Below are 22,606 nucleotides of genomic sequence, written 5' to 3' on the forward strand. Positions count from 1 at the left end.
TTCAGCCAGAAATAGGAAAAAAAATCAAATTTATTTTTTAAGTCAAGATATGATGAGATTGTTTATACAAGATGTCGCATTGGACACACGAGACTTGCACATGAACATTTACTCAAAGGAAAATAACCCCCAAAATTCTATATTGCAACAGAAACCAAACTGTTAAACATATTCTTGTGGAGTGCCCCATTTTTAATGTTATCAGACAACAATTTTTATCTGGACAGACTTTAAATGAAATATTTTTAAATGTGAATCAGTCTAAAATTGTAAAAAATTTTATCAAAAGGAAACCTTAAAAAACTGTTTTAGATTTTTATCATATATTATCATTATTATTATTTATGTATTTTACCTTGTGTATTATTTATTGCTGTTGATTACTTTTAATTGTTAGAATATTTTTATAATTATAGAAAATTGGTATTTATAAAACGTGGTAAATTTAATCTTTTTTTTTTTTGTCCTGACATAGCCATAGAAGCTGAAGTGGCAATAAAATTAAAACTCTCTCTCTCTCACCATCATACCTATCTATCCATCCATCATACCTATCTATCCATCCATCATACCTGTCTATCCATCTATCCATCTACCCATCTATCCATCTACCCATCTATCTACCCATCTATCTATCTATCTATCTATCTATCTATCTATCTATCTATCTATCTATCTATCTATCTATCTATCTATCTATCTATCTATCTATCTATCTATCTATCTATCTATCTACCCATCTACCCATCTATCCATCTACCCATCTATCCATCTACCCATCTACCCATCTACCCATCTACCTATCTATCTATCTATCTATCTAGGACATAATAGCGAGGCCTATGGAACAACAAAATTTATATCAAAATTAAGATCCAAATAATCCTCCATGAAACCACCCATCCACCCCACAAAACAATCTCCTGCATAAATTGTCACTATTAGAATGTCTGTACTACAGTATTCTCTAAAGCCTTACCTATTTAAATCATTCTCAAATTATCCAGGACTCACAGCTTTCACAAAGTGTTCTTTGGACCCTGGCTGTGCGCTGGAATCCCTCTAAGTCAAGCAACGCTCGCGTGCTGTAAAGTACAAAGCCCTCTCTAACTTAAATGCTTCCTGCTGCGACTCCCGCTGCGTCAACCTGATATAGCCACGGCTCCACTCGTTCCTCTGACATCAGCAGTCCTTCATCCTGTGGCACAACAGCTTCCTCACCATAAAGCAGCAATCCCCGGCTCTCTCAGGATAACTCTCACACCAAATTGAGCCATGTGCGCTAACAGTGCATGCAAGTGTTCTTCTGTAGATACTCTAATTGCTTTTCCCCTGAACTCCCTGAGTAGTCCACACCATTCAGAAGCATGACATGTCTGTTAACATGTGATATCACAGCGCCGTAGACCTCCGTCGAATCTCATATCCCTCCCGCTGCACCTCAGACCACTCTACTGAACTGAATAATTAGCTAATTAGCATCTTCAGAGGGACTTCAATGACTAATTATTTCAGCAGCAACAGGAAGGGGGGGGGGGGGGGATAGAATTGAGGACAGAGGTACAACAGACAAGAGTGAGAAAAAACTAAGCATATAAAGAGTCGTTCGAACACGCTCAGACAGAGTAGTCAATTCATGTCTGTTCATGGAGCTTTTGCAATGAATCACAACCCATGAAGCGCCAAATCATCATCACTCCTGGCGATAGTGCTGTGATTTACAGTATTACGGCTGAAGAAATGGTGTGTGTGCGATTTCAGACACCGCTTTATGCGCCCCTGGGGCTCTCGACTAAATCAGTTGACTTTTCCTGCTCTCGCTCAAGGCCACATTTACATGAAAAAGAGAAAGTGAGAGGTGCCGGTATTGAGAATAAATCTTTTAGAAGCTAAAACATGATATAATCCATCTATGTTTATCATCTAAATGCCTAATTACACAATATCTGATTGGATTTCTGATTTAGATTATGTTCAATGTAATTGTAAAATGCACAAAGCAGTGACCAAACATTATATATTAATGAAGCAAGTGACTACGTTGCTTGGCAACTGACGGCCTGAAACAAACTCTAGTAGAATTACTAATGTTAATAGAATGTGAGATTATTAATTGGACATCTGTGTCTGTTGTCATTCCATTTAAGCGGAAAGTCAGCGCTATGTTGATTTTTACCACAAGTATAATAGTTCTTAAACACGACACTTATAGATTCATTATAAAACAGGTCTTACTTGATGAAAATCTTTTTCATTCCTTTGACGCAAAGATGGATTTTTATTACTCATTACTCCAGTAATCTGTGACATGTCTTTGCTGTTACTTATCAATTTAATGCATCCTTGCTGAATCTTTATATATATATATATATATATATATATATATATATATATATATATATATATATATATACACACACATATACATATATACATACACATACATACATACACATGTAACTGCATACATACACACTACCTGACAAAAGTCTTGTCGCTTTTCCAAGTTTTAGGAACAACAAATAACAACTTGGCTCCTAGTTGATCATTTGGTATCAGAAGTGATTAATATGACAGGTAAAGGCCTCTAGATTACGCGTAAAAAAAATAAAGTACTTAAAGTAAAATATGATTGATTTTTAATGATCTATTTAGGACAGTAATATCTGACTTTGAGCGAGTGTTCTTGCAGGACTCCCAGAGTTTATAAAGATCCTTTGGATTTATCGCCAATGCCTCCTCCTCCATCTTACCACAGACATGCTTAATAATGTTCATCTATGGTGACTGGGCTGGCCAATCCTGGAGCACCTTGACCTTCTTTGCTTTCAGGAACTTTGATGTGGAGGCTGAAGTATGAGAAGGAGCGCTATCCTGCTGAAGAATTTACCCTCTCCTGTGGTTTGTAATGTAATGACAGCACAAATGTCTTGATACCTCAGGCTGTTGATGTTGCCATCCACTCTGCAGATCTCTCACATGTCCTCAAACTGAATGTAACCCCAAATCATGATTTTCATTTAGCAAACTTGACTGATTTCTGTGTGAATCTTAGGTCCATGCAGGTACCAATAGGTTTTCTGCAGTATTTGTGATGATTGGGATGTAGTTCAACAGATAATTCATCAGAAAAATCTACCTTCTGACACTTTTCCAAATGATCAACTAGAAGTTATTATTTGATGCTCTTACAGCTGGGATCGACGACAAGACTTTTATCAGGTAGTGTAGTCCACTATATGAAGAATTGTTGTGTTTAATTGGTCATGGTTTACTTAATTTTGCCATGAACACTTACATAAATAAGCAGTAGTATCCTTCAACCACTACCAAAAAAAAAAAAAAATGCTTGAAATAAGGATTTAACATTTAATCAGAATATTATCAGGTAGTGTATATACACAACGGAAAAAAGTATTAATTATATTTGGATACACAGTAAATGTATATTTTCATGCTGCACCTTTCTATCAAAGTGACCTGAGATTATCAAAATTAATGTTTTGTGACAGTTTTATTATGAAGAGTTCTTGTCATATGTGTTACCATTTTTAAAACATAGAATAAGCTATGATAATATGAGAACTGGTGAAAATATCTGAATTTTTGCGTTTAATGTATATCTCCATTGTCATTCATTTAATCCCATTATTCCATACCCAATGGCCCTTTAACTGTAGTTTCTTTATTAAAACTGCTAAATTCACAATATTATAATCCAGTAGTTTCTTTTAGTTCTACAGTGTAAAAAATATCCTTTAATTAATAATTTCTGTATTTTGTTTAATTCAAGTGTTTTCTATTTATTATCATTTGTGAATTGCATTGAGGCCCTCTCTGCTCTGACGACTGAAAATTCAACTTGAGTTTAACAAAGTTATTTTATGGATATTTTAGTAATATGAAATTAATATAATGTATAAGAAATGATATATAGAAAATGAAGTCTGTAAATAACAGAAAATGTACTGGCAGTTTATTAAAAGGTTTTTGTAGCATAACGTACAACACCAACCCGGAAAATATTTAATTTTAAACTATTCAAAATGCCACCTTTTGAACTTTTCAGGGTAAAAGTTGTTGGAAGAAAGATCAATATCCTATAATGCAATCTAAAAGCATGAATAAATAGGAAAAATTTATTTGGATATTTTTTAGTAATTTTCAAATATATCTATTTACAAACCCTATAACCCTTAACATAAATAGAACAAAACATAGCTGTCAATTACTTCAGTTTACAATAATAATAATAATAATTTAATAATACAACATATATAGGTCAGGTCAGTATCCTCAGCAGTAAATAAATGGAGAAGTTATGCAAATTATACTGTAAGGAAAGTAAATAAATGCTATATTTAAATAAAATGCTAAAAGTGATTGTATGGGTGTTAATGGCCAGATTGGGTAGCTATACATGAACTAAGGAAAATCAAGACCTGTTAATAAAGATTTAAGACCTACAGCACAACATTTCACTAGATGTATGAATTTTTAAAACTTAGCTTTTGAGATTTCAGATATTTTAAGACTTTAAGATCCCTTCAAATACAAGCAGGTATTGTATGTGGTGATCCTCATAGCTGCTGTATTTGGTTTTGTGCAAGGCTTATTTATAACACAGAAACAAAGATTCAATTTCAAAAGAATGGGAGAGTATTAAAACACACTACATTTAACAGATGAAGATAATACTCAACGTAAACTGTGTAACGAGAAACTTAAAATAAACGTAACCAAATTGAAAATAAATCCACCAGAGCTAAAAACACACTTTTTGTGCGTTTTGAGGAAGTGTGATCTGATCAGGCTCAGTAATGGGGTCATGAGGGCCTTTTTTCCTTCTTTCACACCCAGCAGAGCGTATAAGCTTCCAGAAAGCTCTGGGCCAAAGAACACATGCACTTTGCTTACTGATCTGCGCCAGGTCTCCTCAGCCCTGCTGCTGCAATGCAAGGCCTCATTTACACCTGGTATTAAGATGCATTTTCGTCAATCTGCTCACAGCAGGAGGATGCTAATAGAGGTCAGGTTCTAAAACGTTTCAAGCTTGCCTACTTTCGACCACTTCCAAAGGTAGTTGAAAACCCATTTGTTCAAATCGCTTTCACAGTAGATAACACTGTGTTCAAATAGGCACAAATGATCCAGCTACTGACTAAATACTTGATTGTTGTGAGACTTATTTTGAGAAACTGGACCAAGAATGTATTTACTCTGCCTCTAAAGGTAAATTCATTTAGGGCTACAAGACAACAACTGTGTTTTTCCCCCTTTTTGCAGACTCTGAAAGTTTCACGTTTATACATGTATCGTTTAATAAAATGTCTGTTTTCACATTGAAACTAGAGGAAAAATGTAAAGTGGTGTAATAGGTAAACAAATACAGATAAAGCCCCAAGACACAATGAAATCACAGAAAAATGCAGTGAGCACATTGTAAAAAAATGCTGGGTTCCACGCAATTGATTTGTGTTGGACAACATGAAAGAATTATGTTAACTTAATTTTTTTTTTTTTACAAACTTAACTGTATTACATAATAAAACCATTAAGATGCCCCCCCCCCCCCCAAAAAAAAATAAATAAATAAATAAATAAATAAAAAATAAAAAACATAAAAACTGTGTTCTTTCAGCTTATTTTAGATGAGTAGTTTGAACAAATGTCATTTTTTGAATGTATACGCAAAAAGTCCTTCAGTGCACTGAGTATGAACATAAACACAAGAAGATGATCGATGTGTGTACCTGCAAATGCATCTCCACTGTTCATCTGGTTGATAAATCATTATGTTTTGTTGTCATAGTGCTAATAAACTTCACAGTTAATTCACTATTGTTGTTGCTGGTTGCTACAAGCAAGTTTCTAACTTCTAGTCATGATACATTGACCTCATTCTTTCCAAAAAAGTAACATTTTGCCTGTCCAAATGGCTACATGCTGGGCAGCATTTTGAGTAGGGATGCAACAACCAATCGATTAAATTAATTCAGTTGATTACTAAAAGTGTTGGCAATTAATTTCATAATTGATTCGTCATGACACGGAGACATTTGATTATAAAAAAAAAATAATTGAAAGCGGAGCGAACTGATGCCAGCAGAGTTCGGCGCCTCATAAACAGGGCAGAGCAAAAAAACGAGCGGAGGTAACGTTAGAGGAACAATACATGGCGAAGGCAGAGAAATCTGTGCGACCCTGTGTGGGAGCATTTTACACAGAAAAAAAGTGTGTTAACGGCCAAATATGCAAAAGTGATTATGGGAGCACCACTGCAATGATCCAGCACTTGAAACACAAACATGTGGAGTCTTTGATGAGGAGCAGGGAGCAACAGCAGGGTAAATCACTACAGAATCCTACTTTTGTTCCATTTTGAAGTGAGGAACATAATGTCCCTGGTGCTGGTGTTTACTTGTTATCCAGCTTGACAAGCATGACATGAAAAATTCAACCTGAGCTTTGGTGCATTGGCTGGTGCTGAGGCAGAGAAAGATGTGTAATACTATCACAATTATGCAGTGTTTTCAACCACCCAATGCTTATTTTATGTTTTAGACATGTAAATATACACAAGTACTAGTAAAACAATACATTTAGAGATTGTAAAACACACACGAAAGTCTAACAACCAATATTTTCAAATATAATTTGCTGATGTGTATTATTCATATCAGATACACGTAGTGAAAGTAATAAAAAACAATCAAGATCATTACGTTCTTTAAACAACAAAAAACACTCACACGTTTTTGTGAATTGAATATGAGGTAGTTGATGACATGATGAGCAAGCGTGTGAATATTTTGTATTAAAACGGAAAAGCATAATAAAAGGGATACATCTGTCATACAGCGCTATTGTGGCTGCGGTGTGTCACGTGACAAACATGACACGTCACTATGGAAACATTAAGAGTGAACATTCTAAAATAATGATTGCCTAACAAAACTCGCTTCCCGGGCCAGATAATCTTTTAAACTCACCAGTGAAAAGTTTAATAACAGTAGTAAAGCAGCGGTGGTATAGTTAATGTGCACTTCGCATTGCAAGACTAAAGACACGTTTTCTTCACTTGCCTCTTTTGATTATTAATTTTTCTATCTGTAGTCATGTATAGCTGCACTGCAAAAAAGCTTTTCTTACTTAGTAATTTCATCTTGTTTCCAGTCCAAATATCTAAAAAATCTTAAATCAAACTAGACAAGACAAATACCATGAGAAAATGAAGTGATGCTTAAAACTTCTGTTTGAGATCTCATTAAGATTATTTTTCCTATCCTATTGGCAAATAATTGCTCTTGTTTTAAGCAAACAATCATTTAATTTTGAATTTTTTTTTTTTTTTTTTAGAAAACGAGACAATTTCTTTAGCTATTTCATGTGTCTAGTATGTACCTTAATTTAATTATTTTTTTTTTTTATATTTGGATTGGAAAACAAGACAAAACTACTTATATTTTATTATTATTATTATTATTATTATTATTATTAGTTTAACAGCTTATAAAGTATGTGCCCTTTCTAAAGACCTCAGTTCTGTTTTTGAATAAAGGGTTTGAAATAAATGCTTTTGCTGTTGTTTTTTTATCAGATTCATCGCTTAATCAAAAAAATAAAGAGCAGATTAAGCGATTATTAAAATAATCCTTAGTTGCAGCCCTAATTTTGAGATTTTTCTATTTTGTAACCCATTATCCTAAAACATTCATTTCAAGGCACCTATAATTCTGGTGATAAGTGGACGAAGAGCTGAAACAATATTACATTTTTGCAGGTCTCAGTGAAATCCAACCACAAGAGACATATTTTAATACGTTAGAAACATGTAGAACTGATAATGTATCTGGGATCTTCCAGATAACTAGAATATAGGGGTGTAACTGTACACAGAATTCAACTCTATTCTATTCAAGATTCTAAGCATAATCTTGGTTTGAGTTGTGGTTTGTTTAAATTTAGCTACAATTCAAAGTTATGGTTTGCATTTACTATTAGAAATATGACCTTAGATTCAGAAGTGCAACACGCATGCTGTGTGTTGTCTGTAGTAAAGGCACGCCTTAATCTTACGCGGAAGAGTTTTTTTTAGCAAACACATGTGTTCTTGGAGCTTTGTATGACTACAGTTGAACACTAAAGTCACATTGTTCTTTTTCTAGGCAAAATGAACACTACAGGGCAGTTTGACACCAACCACTTTTCTATCTTTTAATACTAATGATATTTACAAGGACATATTACTGATGAATAGGTCTGATTTATGTCAGTGATTCACAAGGTGATCTCTATGACAAGTTCTGGATGTCTAAGTAGGACGAAATGTGTCTGTATTGTACAACAAAACACACCTTAAGTAACATATTTCAGATTTGAAACAGCACCCTCTAGTGGATTTGTCAACTGAAACATGCAATGAAAAAAACCCGCATTTCGCAAAAGAATGTAGGCTGTGGAACAGTTTCAAACTAGCCTGGGTTGAATGGTTTGCTATGAATAAACGTACCCTACTGGAATCATCCTTATACCAGAAATAAGGCCTAAGAATCCTCCCAGATGACAACACAACACCATGATTAACATGACAGGTTGGAGCTTGGTCCACTCACAAAAAATCTGTAAAGAAGCAGCCGTGATGTTTGTGTGTTTGTGTGTGTGTTCAGCACAGCCTCTTAGCTGATCTGCCACAGCGCTGTTTGTATACACACCTACGGCTTTCGCCCACCCATTGTGTTCTCGCTGCTACAAGAGGCTCGCAGCACTTCTTACATTCAGACTCTGTTAAAATCATCTCAGCATTAACATGACGTAGGTGGTCCTGCTGAAGCAGAGCCCACGGTATCCATCCACCTCCGTCCCTTTCAAAGGCCTTCATGCTAGGCGACATGCTAACCGTGTCGGAGACCCAAATCGGTGTGGGGGCTCACCTGCAACTCCTTCTCGCCGTACTTGGAGGGGTTTTTGCTGCCCTGGCTCTTCCTCCTCAGTTTCTTCAGCTCACCCTGGCATTTCTCCAGACTCTCGCCTTTGCTTTTGTGCTCAATCTGGTACTTCTTAAGAGCCGCCTTTAGGAGAGGAAAAACACAAGAACATTGTTGGTAAGTGCAGAAATCAGACTGTTGCAATGGAGTTAAGGAAGACATGAGAGTCAAAACCCTTTCAAAACACTGGCTGTCTGCCACATCCTGCTTTTACAGTTAGAGACACATGAAATGGACTGTATTCTGTTGATCCTGAAACTTCATTCCTGTCTGAAAATGTATTATAAACCTAATCCCTACTCCGAAACCTAATCCCAACCATTCTTTCTAAAATTAGAGGGAAATCATAGAAGATTAGCATGTGAACTCTGATTGTAAGCTGAAACTTAACTATAACAGTGAACTTGACTGCAATGTTGTTCTACGATCCAGAAACATGTTGCACTTGGTAAAACTTGGTTCTGCGCAAGCTCAACAGGCCTTAGCCATGCTCCTCCTAATGTGAAATGTTACAATGTATAAATGTAATACTACTACTACTACTACTACTACTACTACTACTAATAATAATAATAATAATATTAATAGTAATCCAGTTTATATGCTTATGTGCGTGGTTATTGTTAAAGCACAAAACCCATTAAAAACTCACATTTCTGAACAGTAATGCACCATTAGACACCATGATCCTAATAGTTTGATATCACAGCATTATTTTTAGCGGTTAGACATTCAGTTTCTTCTTTACAATATATTAGTATTGAAGTAGTCAAGTACCCACATTCTGCTGGAGAACCCCACAAATTACTTGAAACGTGAAGCTTTTTACATTTTCATTTTAGACACAGTCTCTGGGATGTTTAAATGAAGAGTTTGATATTCGTCCATTTCTTTAATATATGGTTGGATTTTTTTGAGAATCAGTTTTTTTTAATATTTATGTGATCTTTGTTTTGTTTTGTGTAATTTTGGTGTTTTTTTCTTATCTGATCTGTTGAAGGTTATTTTTTAACGTTGTTGTTGTCAAAATCAGAAAGAGCTCTATTGCCAGGTATGTTCACACATACGAGGAATTTGCTTTCATGTGAAAGCTTCTACGGTGCAACAGAACTACAGTGCCAGGACAAAAAACAGATAATAAATATATTTTTAAAAAATAGAAGTAGTGAAAGCCAATATACAAATGTATGTACAGGCACAGTGGTCAAGTGTACTGTATGTACAGGTATATTACTTTATACAACGTTATATGTGCAGCTGTTATGTGCAAATTGGCATGTAAAGTATGTTGTTAAGTGTATTTGTGTATAAAAAAGTGTATAGCAAGTAGTGATGTTTGTTTCATAATTACTATCATCAAGTGTTCATCAGATGGATTGCCTGAGGGAAGAAACTGTTTCTGTGTTGGGCTGTTCTGGTGCAAAGAGCTCTGTAGCGTCGACCAGAAGGTAAAGTTCAAAGAGGTAGTGTACTGGATGTGAGAGTGATTTTGGCAGCCCTTCTGCTCGTTCTGGATAAGTACAGTACTTTTTTTCTTTCAAATATTTCACAAACGATGTTTAATAGAGCAAGGACTTCTTCACAGTATTTCCTATAATATTTCTTTCCCTTCTGGATAAAGTCTTATTTTGGCTAGAATAAAAACAGTTTTTTTTAAGGTTTTAGTTTTTAATATTAGTTTTAATATTTTCAGTTGAATTTTTTTTTTTTCGTTTTTAACATTATTAGCCCCCTGTAAGGGCACCCCACCCACCGAATTTATGTTTATTTATATATTGCTTCCCAATGTAGATGTAAATGTGTCAAATTGTGAATTGATTGACAGATGCCATGTCTCCATAATAGCATGTATACATGTCCACAGAACCTTTTTTGCAAAGAAACTGGGATTAAAACATATGTTACAACTCTCTGTGTTTTTAAAACAGCATGTTTGTAATAAGGGGACTGAAATCGCTGTGTAACTCTTAACCGATATAATCACTACTGCCACATGGTGTCAGTAAGCACATGTTTGTGTGTGATTTGCCAATTTTATTTGTGCGTGACTCATTTCAGAAAGGCTTGAATAGATTCCACCACAAATACATCAATTAAACTTGGTATTAATGACTAGTGACTTTATTTCAGCTTCATCTGTGTCTGTCTATATCACTGACTGCTGTTTATCTGACGTAATGCATCATTACGTAAAGCTCATTTGGATTTAAAGCCACAGACTACAAAAACAGCTACATGGTACTCAGACACCAAAATGGGCAGATTCTTTATTATATAATAAATAATCTGATGGGTATTTTGAGCTAAAACTTTACAGACATTCTAGAGACACCAAAGTCATACATATCACATCTTGTTAAAAAAAAAAGGTAAAATATGTGCTGTTTGAACAATTTCTTATGATGTTCTACAGAACAAACCATTGTTATACGACGATTTGCCTAATTAACCTAACTCGCATAATTAACCTAGTTAAGCCTTTAAATTGTACTTTAAAAGGCACCTAGGTTACCCCTTTTTTCCAGATTTAATATAAGTATTTTGTGTCCCCAGAATGTGTCTGTCAAGTTTCAGCTTAAAACACCCATCAGATTATTTATTATAGCTTTCAGTAGTGTTTTATAGGTCTAAAGAGCTTGTTGCTGTTTTTGTGTACAGGGCCTTTAAGTCTAGTCGTCCCCGCCCACCGTTCCTACGTGCCTGTCAGTGTGCTTCAATCTCTGCCCTTGGCTGCCTCAGACAACAGACAGACGTAAAGGAAGCAGATCTCATGTAGCGTTTGTGAGAAATACTACAGTAAGATCTTTACCAATGAGTATTTGATGCATTTGTTGAGTTGCAACAATGAGTCACACAATGTCGTTACAAGGTTACACAGATACACACACACACAACACCGCACGCGTTTAGCTTTGCGCTCTTTTTGCACGCAAATGTGACAGGATACAGGTTAATATCTACTGCAGAATATCTGTTATGTAAACACGCAGCTGTGCTGATGAAGTAAAGCTGAAGCGAATCGCTGTAATTCATTACACACATGCACTGTTTTAAAACAATTTAAACTTGAAAAACTCACTCGATCACATTGGATGATGATTGATGATCCTAGCAAACTGAACAGACCTTTATTTCCCGGTTGCTTTGCGCACGTCTGGTCTTGTTGATGTGATTATACAGGTTACTACTGAGACATGTTAATACGCAGCTGTCAATCAATTCGGTGGGCGGAGAGACCGCACTCCTACGTCAAGTTGCGGTTGGTCTGAAAACCGCTCCAATTGGTCCACTGTTTTTATATTGTTAAACTGAAAAAAAAAAAAGGACTGGGTGTGTTTATATCACCCCAATATGGCGGTCTATACACTATATCTACACATATGTCTGTCCAAACAGCTTGAAAAGGAGCTAAATACTAGTATCTTGAAATATATCTAGTAAAATATTGCCATCGTGGCAAAATTAAAAAATAAACAGTAATTAGAATATGTTTAGAAAAGTGTTGAAGAAAAAAACGTATTTCCGTTAAACAGAAACTGGGGAAAAATATACAAAATTTGGACTTCAATTGTATGTTTGCATATTATTTGTTTGGCTGAGCACCCAGTAGAGATTGATGTGCAAGCTTTTGTTAAATCATTTTTTAACATTTTAAGTATAACAAGCAAAATATCAGAGACAGAAAGCGCTCCATCAAATCTCTGCTTCAACTCTATGTCTGATTGACTATCTAGCAGAGTAGTCCTCATGTAAAGTGCACTTTCCCCAAATTCATGATTGTATTCTCTGTGACAGACACATGCAGCGCTGCTAGCATTCGCACAGAACATCTGGGAAGGCATCGTAATTCCTCTGTCAGCAACTGTTAGCGAAAGCCTCGCAAAAAGTCAGCATGCTAAGAAACCTTCAAAAGCCAGGCATCTTGCTGAGGTCTGGAGCACAACTAAAGGTCTGGGCTTCTCGGAGCGATGCCTTCTGATGTGTGCAGTAGAAAAGAAGATCCCAACCGCACAGCCTGGCACAGCGCCCAAATTCTGGAGGCTGGTACATTTTGGCTCAGAGCATCTCCAGATATATGACTCTTCGCACATCCTACACGAGGTATGATCTCTAGACTGCATAGCTATAAATAGTTTGGCAGCTCCACCAAGTTCTTGCACAGCAGGAATGTGTCTACAAAGACAGTGTTACCATGAGGGTGATGGAGCAATCGTTGCATGTTTGGTGAAAGGAGAATGGAAGATCCTGTTTCGGCAGACATTATCAACTTTAACTAGCACATGAATGATTCACAGTGAGCTACACATTGTGTAAAAAAAAAAAAAAAACAGGTTAATTAACAGGTTCTGTATTTTGTGATTCATTGTTTTTTTGCCTATTTGCTTACTATACGGTTATTAATTGTATTATGGGACTTTTATATCTGCTGTGTTGACTTTTGATGTTAAAAATTCAACTGTGTGAATGAACAAAGTAAATTTTTAATCAACATTTTAGTACTTTTGAAAAAAAAATTATTTCGTATAAGAAAAAAAGAGAGAATTAAGTGAGCAAAATAACAAAAGTACTGGGAGTTTATTACCAGGCTTTTATATAATTTACAAAATAAACCAAGGCAGTATATCCCACTATTAAAAATCTAAATAATCCTCACTTTTTAAAAAAGGAAAGATCACGATCCCATGATGCAATTCTACAGTATAAATAAATGAAAAAAAAAAAAAAAAACATGAATCACAAAATATGAAAAACTGTTCATTTACAATATATATATATATATATATATATATATATATATATATATATATATATATATATATATATATATATATATATATATATATTTTTTTTTTTTTTTTTTTTATGCAGCCATATGTGAAAATCAAGTCTGATGTGTTATATATGTGTAAATGTCCTCCAAAACACATTCGAGATTGATACAAATTCAATGGTTTAGATCATTGGTCCTCAACCCCCATGCTACAGACCGGTGCCGGGGCACACAAGAAATCATCAATAGCTTCTGTTTTATTTACTATCTGAGTCTGAATGATCTTTTATTTTGAAAAATCTTTGATTTTGAAAAATGACCATATTCTCTCGGTTACATATCGGTCACTTGAGGGCCAAAATTGAACACACAAGCTAGCAAAATGAGTAAGAAACAGACATCTTTGGAAAGTTTCTTTGCAAAGGGGAAAAGGTCCAGTGAACACTCAAAAACATAACTTTTGCTACTTGTTCAAATTACTTATTTAAAAAAAAAAAAAAAAAAAAAAAGTTGAAACACAATTTTCGCATTTTTTGGGGGGACAATTTAATAGTTTTATGTTCAATCAACTTAAATTAGTAAAAATGATTAAGTTAACTTAATTTACACATATCACGTCCTTACCACTCGCAAGTTTGTTATTTCTAATGCATGTGTGGGGCGAAAGTGCGCAAATTGGGAGCGATGCTCTCTCACCTTTTAGGTGGACCCAGTAGAAAACTTCTTCAGATGTTACACTGTAAAAAATTTGACACTCAACAACTCGCTACTTACTTTCACAGTAATGTACTGTATGTAAATTCACAGTATTTTTTTTACTATGAGGTTATTATTTTCGCAGTAAGTCCCTGTGATTTTACATTAAATTACTCTGAAATTACAGCCATATAAATGACTTCATAGTAAAGCCCTTTACTCTGATTACACACTATTCTCTGGTAGAATTTACTATATTTTACTGCAAACTTAAAATTACTGGAAATATGATTACTTGATTTAGCAGTAGGTTGCAGTTGAAATGCTTCATTTAACTGTGTATAATAAGTTTGTATGCTGATGTTACAGTGCATCCGGAAACTATTTATAGCGCTTCAGTTTTTACAATTTTTTTATGTTACAGCCTTACTCCAAAATTGACTAAATTAATTTATTTCCTCAAAATTCTACACACAATACCCCATAATGACAATGTGAATACATATTTTTTGAAATTGTTGTAAATTTATTAAAAATAAAAAAACTGAAGAAAAAAACAAAAACAAAACAAAACAAAAAAAACACATGGACATAAATATTCACAGCCTTTGCTGTGAAACTCTAAATTGAGCTCAGGTACATTCTGTTTCCACAGATCATTCTTGAGATGTTTCAGCAACTTAATTAAAGTTTACCTGAGGTAAATTCAGTTAATTGGACATGATTTGAAAAGGCATACACCTTTCTATATAAGGTCCCAGGGCTGACAGTGCATGTCAAAGCACAAACCAAGCATGAAGACAAAGGAATTGTCTGTAGACCTCCGAGACAGGATTGTCTCGAGGCACAAGACTGGAGAAGGTTATAGAAAATATTTCTGCTGCTCTGAAAGTTCCAATGAGCACAGTGGCCTCCATCATTTATAAGTGGAATATGTTTGTAACCACCAGCACTCTTCCTAGAGCTGGCCAGCTGTGTAAGCTTAGTGATCGGGGCAGAAGGGCCTTATTCAGGGAGGTGATCATTAACCCGATGGTCACTCTGTCTGAGCTCCAGCATTCTTCTGTGGAGAAACGAGAACCTTACAGAAGGACAACCATCTGTGCAGCAATCCACCAATCAGGCCTGTACAGTAGAGTGGCCAGACGAAAGCCACTTCTAGCCTGGAATTTGCCAAAAGGCATCTGAGGGACTCTCAGACCATAAGAAACTAAATTCTCTGGTATGATGTGACTAAAATTAAACTCTTTGGAGTGAATGCCAGGCGTTACATTTGGACAAAACCAAGCACCGCTCATCACCAGGCTAATACCATCCCTACAGTGAAGCATGGTGGTGGCAGCATCATGCTGTGGGGATGTTTTTTAGCAGCAGGAACAGGAAGACTAGTCAGGGTAGAGGGAAAGATGAATGCAGCAATGTACAGAGACATCCTGAATGAAAACCTGCTTCAGAGTGCTCTTGACCTCAGACTGGGGCTACGGTTCATCTTCCAGCAGTGGAATGACCCAATGCACACAGCCAAAACATCAATGGAGTGGCCCAGCCAGAGCCCAGACCTAAATCCTATTGAACATCTCCAGAGAGAGCTGAAAATGGCTGTACACCGTCGCTTCCCATCCAACCTGATAGAGCTTGAAAGGTACTGCAAAGAGGAATGTGCAAAAATTCCCAAAGACAGGTGTGCCAAGCTTGTGGCATCATACTCAAAATGACTTGAGGCTGTAATTGCTGCCAAAGGTGCATCAACAATGTATTGAGCAAAGGCTGTGAATAATTCTGCACATGTGATTTTTCAGGTTTTCATTTTTAATAAATAAAAAAAAAAAAAAAATCACATTGTCATTATGGGGTGTTGTGTGTAGAATTTTGAGGAAATAAATTAATTTAATTCATTTTGGAATAAGGCTGTAACATAAAAACAAAAATGAGGAAAAAAATTAAGCGAATTAAATACTTTCTGGATGCACTGCATAATGATGTTATAAAAAAGTTTGGGAGCCACTGGTTTAGACCACTTCAGGAGATGATCTGAGACGCACTCCATATGAAACTGGGAAGGTCCAAATGCAACTAAAAGTTGAAACCACCCATGTAAACTTTACTCCCAAAAGTTAAAAAAAAAAAAAAAAAGTGAGTGCACATGTGGTGGGCTAGGACCATCAGATATATAATTGCAAATGCCAAAGCAACGGAAGGCCACAGATGACCTAGTTTTGTTTTTATTTATTTTTTATTTTTTTATTTTTGTGACCGTGAAATGATACAATTAAATTGTTAAATTAATATCAGATGGCAGCATTAACAACAGAGATGCAGCATGCTCTAGCCTATCTTTGTGATAATATACCATTTAATTCATTTACAAAGGCATGTTGTTTCATTTTCGGGAGAGATTGTAATACACTAATTATTTCAACCATTTACAGCTTTGAATGATGTCTTGCACATATTTTTATTACAAAACAGATGTTTCACTTGATGAGCCCACCTTGTGGACTTGTAATGTTGTTTTACAACCTGCATATAAAATAATTTGAATGCCAACTAATATATATATATATATATATATATATATATATATATATATATATATATATATATATATATATATATATATATATATATATATAGCTTACCTTTCTGTAAATAATAATTAAATATTATTAATTAAATAAAATGTTGTGTAGCTGATGTTTTGGTCTGTGTAATCTAGCAAAATTTGCATATACACTGTCAAAACTGCTGGGTTCCACACAATTCTTTCATGTTGTCCTAACACAAATCGATTAAGTTAACACAACAAATTTAAGTGGATTGAACAATTAATTTGTCCCCCAAAAAAACTCAAGAAATGTGTTATTTCACCTCAATTTAAATAAGCAGTTTGAATAAACAGCAAACTTGTAGTGCAGGATTTGGAGATCAAAATCATATCCGTTTAGTGAAGATGCATGCATGTGGTCAAATGAATCGGTTTTCAGAAATCAGATAGCTATTCAAACAGAAAACAAACAAACGGATGAAGTGACCAGGTGTAAACGAGTTCTTAATTTGAAATGCTTAATTTTAATTGATCAGTTGGGCCATTTTGAGGGCAGTCGTTTCTCGATAATGGCCTGTCAAGAGCAGTGTTGTGCAAGTTACTTCCAAACTGTAATACATTACAGATTACTTATTACTGTGATTTAAAAGTAATCCCTTACCTTACAATATTACTGTCTCAAAATTGTAATATGTTACATTACTCTTATATTACTTTTTAGTTACTTTCACCAAAATAACTACAGAATTAGAACTTAACATTCTAAAATGACTAAATGTACTGCAGAGCATTTTCCATCCAGTAGAAAGCGATATGATGTAGCAGAATGACGGTGACCTATCCAGGCTACTAACAATATAATATATATTTGGCAACGTGAAGGCTCAAGACAATGCAAGAAAGGAAAAGAGCCAGAATCACAAATGATCAAAGTCTGTTGAAAGTATGGTAAAGGTAAAGTGATTATCTGGCAATATCTGTGAATAGCTTGGCTATTTTCATATTAGACACAACAGGCCTATATGTAAACTCCAATGCCATGACGAGATGCATTTTTTTCTTAATCTTGCCATTATTCTATTTACTTTAAATTCAGGTTCACAACACAAAACTGTCATGCACAAAGTGAGCATGATGAACATAGCTTTCTCAATATAATGCTCGTGCACCGATTTCCTCTGTGGACAAAACTGCTTGTGAGCTCTCAAATATATATGCTGCTCGCGTGCAAATTTTCTCATGCTCTCAAATATGCATTACTCATGCACAAAATTTCTTGTGCACTCACAGTACACTACTCGCTCAGTGAGATTATATGCAGACTCACAATTTGTGTCTTGTGTTCCCTCTTCCTTTCATGCTTTTTGATATAATTTATATTTGTACACTATTTATTAACAATAACCAAAACACTAAAATAGACTTACATATAATTTTTTCATCTAATCCACTATAACCTTTTTTGTTGTTTGTTATATGATGAAATATTTCCAATTTCAAACACTTAAGCCACAGAGAAAAGAAGTTGAATGCAAAGAATACATTTAAAAAAAACATTTATTAAACATCCAAAAGGTGCACCATACTAATCAAATAAAACAACATTTAAACAAAAATATAACGAATGCAAGCAGAAATGTAACCGATAAAAATAGGGGAAAACTTGATGAGGTATTATAGCCTACTGAACTATTCACTCCTCAAATAAATCTCACTATCAATCCCATTTTATCATGTCAACTAAAATAAATTGAACACGTCTCTGTTGTCTTCCACATTGCTGATGAGATTGTGGAGGACATTTTCCCTGTCATGTACAGTGTTTTGAACAGTTCTACAGTAAAGTACTTCAATTAATCAGTTGTGCTAATACTAGTTTCTATGGTAACACAAGCGTAATATAAACAAATTACCCAGTGCTGTAGTTTTTTTTTTCCAATATATGGTATACTATACTACAATTCACCACAATTTACTGTAGTAAAACTACACTTTGTATTTCATTTTATCAGTTCACTATTCTTAATACTACAGTATGCTGAAGCATGCATTAACAAATTGTAAATAATACTAGCCTAAAATATAGGCAGTATATCTAACACTCAAAAACACAAGTATTTATTATAGAATTTATCATAACCTTTTAGTGCTTCGTGTATTGCTAATAAATACTGTAGCAATATATAAACCATATCAACATTCTTGGGATAACCAATTGAACAGAAGGATCTCTGGAGAGCAAAAGCACGAAAAGAAGAGGACACATGAGGCACAAAATGCGAGTCTGCATCATCTGACGGAGCCAGAGCAGATCATTCGCACGTGAGCAGCCGTGTTTTGAGTGCATGCGACTGCGAAAAAAATTGCGGTCGAGTTGTCCACGAACAGAGAACTACATGAATGCGATCTTGTAAAACTGCGCTTACGACTGTTGTCAGTGAAATAACGCCATATGCACATACGTCCATCTCGCGAATGTACTGCCTTCTGCTCATCTATTTTGCCGCTCTTCCGCTGCACGTCAGGGCTTGACCTTACTGTGAACCGGGCTGAGCCAATAGCCTCGGACCTCGAGCTCAGAGGCTGAAATCATTCCGCGTTCAAAGTAAAAAAGTTCCAATAGCCAGAGGGATATTAATGACAACACGCGTATATATTCACTAACCACGAACAGAAAATAGAACTTACTTGCGGTATTTTTTATTTGGTAATGTCTTGCGGGCGAAAAGTTTGTTGTAACGCACGCGTTACTGAACATGTACCGAGTAAAATATTACTGAAAATGTATAAGTAATGCCTTACACTACTGCGTTACAGGAAAATGTAATACATTACTGTAATACATTACTTTTGTAACGCATTACTCCCAACACTGGTCAAGAGTATTAAACACTTAACTGACTGACTGCAATGAATCTGGCCAGTCGCCAGCTCTCTCTCATGAATGAGATTGAATTTTTTCCCTCAGTGACTGACAAACATCGTCATGACCAAATCCTGTCATTTTTACTGTGAATTTCATTCAACATCCAAGAGTGTTTAAACTCTTTGGGAATATATAAACACTGATGTTACACTGTAAAAAAACAGCCGTGATGTCAACGGTAAAAAACTGTAAAAATGCTGAAGTAAAAATCCGTAATCTGGTTAATGGTATGTTTCCTTAATATATACGGCGAATAGCGGTAAATTGACTTTCCCAGAATTCCTTGCATGGCACATCACTTTTTATGCTTTTTGTTGACATTACTATGGATCTTTTTAGTTGTTTCCCCATCAGTGATGTACATTAGAGATTTATGTTACATCTAATATTGATAAACAATGTTTATGTCATGACTTTAATTTTATGCGTGTTACCATGCTGGTGTTTAGTGTGTGAATGACACTGAGCACCTTCTAAATACTGATAAACTTCTCTGCTCGTGGGAAAAGTTGTTTGTGATGAGCATTGGTTCATTATGTAACTTTCTCATTACCAACTGCATATGGCTGTGTTAGCGAGTCTATCTGTGTAACAAAAGATGTGCAGACGTTGGTAATTCAAAATACAGACATATTACCTCTATAAATGAATGAAATACGATAGTTTACCATAAAAATGAGAAATTACTTTTATGGTTTGTACTGTATTTTTAACGGTAAAGTACTGGCAACCACAGCTGCCGTGTTTTTACTGTAAATTTTACAGATTTATTTTTTACAGTGTACAGTACTTAGTTTAAGGATGAGCTAATATCTACATACTGTATATTCATCATATATTATTGCATTAGTTCTGTATAGCAGTTTAGTGTCTTAAAGTCATCAGGCATCTTCTTCTTTCTTTTTTGCTTCTTTTTATCATGAATACATATCACATCTCTTATTAGTTCTGTTCACCTGACAATTACAAGCAAGAGCTGCACAATGTGGCATCATATGATTATTTTGTATCCTCAGATGTGCTGTGTTTATAATAGAAACAGATGGGGAGCAACCGCAGTTTGTCATTGCAAATAAAGGTCTAAAATAAATGTAGATTTTTTTTATTTTGAATCAGGTAAATGTGTCGAGTGTGTTTTTTTTTCTACATATTTTACAAGGCATACAAGTCTTGATACCCTGGATTCCATTTAACAATTTGTAGACCGTCTGTTTTGAGCACTGCAACTGTCACCATCTTTTCATCTAATTTATTTATAATTTATTATAAACTACATTACCCATGGTGCTGTGCAGGACAATCAGAGTCAAATATTTTACTTTCATGAAACACTTTGAATGACGTTATCGAGTCTAATCTCAAAATTTGTCTATACATATGAATCTATTTTGCAAAAAAAAATGTTTTAGGGGTTAATTATGGGATATTATTTCAAATATATAATGTAATTCATGGGATTGTAGTTCTTTTTCCTCAACACAGTAAGACTTCTGATTTTCCTATTCGGTCACACTTCACAATAAGTAACTATTGTTTATTATTGATCATAACTAATTATGAACAGTATTTGTACAGCATTTACTAATCATAGTTTAACATTTCCTAATGCATTGTCAACATTCAAATTCATGCTTGTTAACATTAGTTAATGCACTGTGAGTTAACGAAATAAGAACTGTATTTTCATAACGTTAACTAACGAACAAATACTGTAATACTGTCCAATGCTTGTTCATGTTAGTAAATGCATTAACAAGCATTAACTAATACAACATTATAAAGTGTTACCTCATATTCTTTAATGCTTCAAATTAAAGTGTTAGTGTTGTTTTGATTATCTTCATAGCTGGTTGGTTTGTTTTAAGCATTATGATGCTTTAAAGGCACACTTTTTACTACTAGAGGGTGCTTATTCACAACAAACAAAGGTGCAGTTTGATGACACTGTGACTCAGTATAGAATCATGGATGTTGTAGTCTTCATTACATCCCACAGGACTCCGGGAGAACTCATGTTCATAGATGAGCTAAAATATTCAGTCCTTATTTTCATGGCACAAGCGTAATATGGCACAAAAACTGCTGAGCTTTTGTTATGCCACAGTCGAGCACTCGTGATCATGTGGAGAAGCAGCACTGTTTTATCATGCTAAATATATGTTAAGGTTCTGTTATAATGCTGCGCTGTGCTCTTTGTCTAACAAAACACATTAAATTAAAAAGTTTTTGGTGTTTCCCTGTTTTCTATAAAATCAAACTGGAAATTGAATTGGAATGGTTTGTGATGTCACAGAATGGCCACACAGGACACGGTCTGTCCAAGTTAAAATTGCTGGATATAAACATTCTTAAAAAAAAACAAAAAAAAACAAAAAAAAAAAAGAATAATTTTAGTACTCAAGTCTAGTGGTTTTTGTATATTTTAGTGACACAATCTGGTAACACTTTAGTTTAGGTCACAATTCACAGTATTATCAAACCATTAACTTACACTACTAGCTTAATAAACAACTAAATAGCTGTGTATGAATAGTTAGTAAGGTAGTAGTTGGGTTTAGGTTTGGGGTAGGATTAGAGATGCGGAATAAGGTCATACTTTATAACTACTAATCAACAGTTAATATCTTAATAAAAGGCAGGTAATAAGGCAGCAGTTAATAGGGTAATGTGTGACTTAATGT

The 22,606-nt window shown here is 34.8% G+C and overlaps 1 protein-coding gene across 5 annotated transcripts in view; it reads right to left on the minus strand.

Moving 5' to 3' along the window:
- baiap2a (BAR/IMD domain containing adaptor protein 2a) overlaps nt 1-22,606 on the minus strand; it is a 259,055-nt gene that overhangs the window by 45,343 nt on the left and 191,106 nt on the right. For all 5 annotated transcript variants that reach the window (XM_056454140.1, XM_056454135.1, XM_056454138.1 and 2 more), the window contains one exon: nt 8,934-9,071. In XM_056454140.1, coding sequence (XP_056310115.1) covers nt 8,934-9,071 — 138 coding nt within the window. The remainder of the gene's footprint in view (nt 1-8,933; nt 9,072-22,606) is intronic.

This window comes from Danio aesculapii, chromosome 3 (assembly GCF_903798145.1).
Source record: "Danio aesculapii chromosome 3, fDanAes4.1, whole genome shotgun sequence".
NCBI classification, from domain to species: Eukaryota; Metazoa; Chordata; class Actinopteri; order Cypriniformes; family Danionidae; genus Danio; species Danio aesculapii.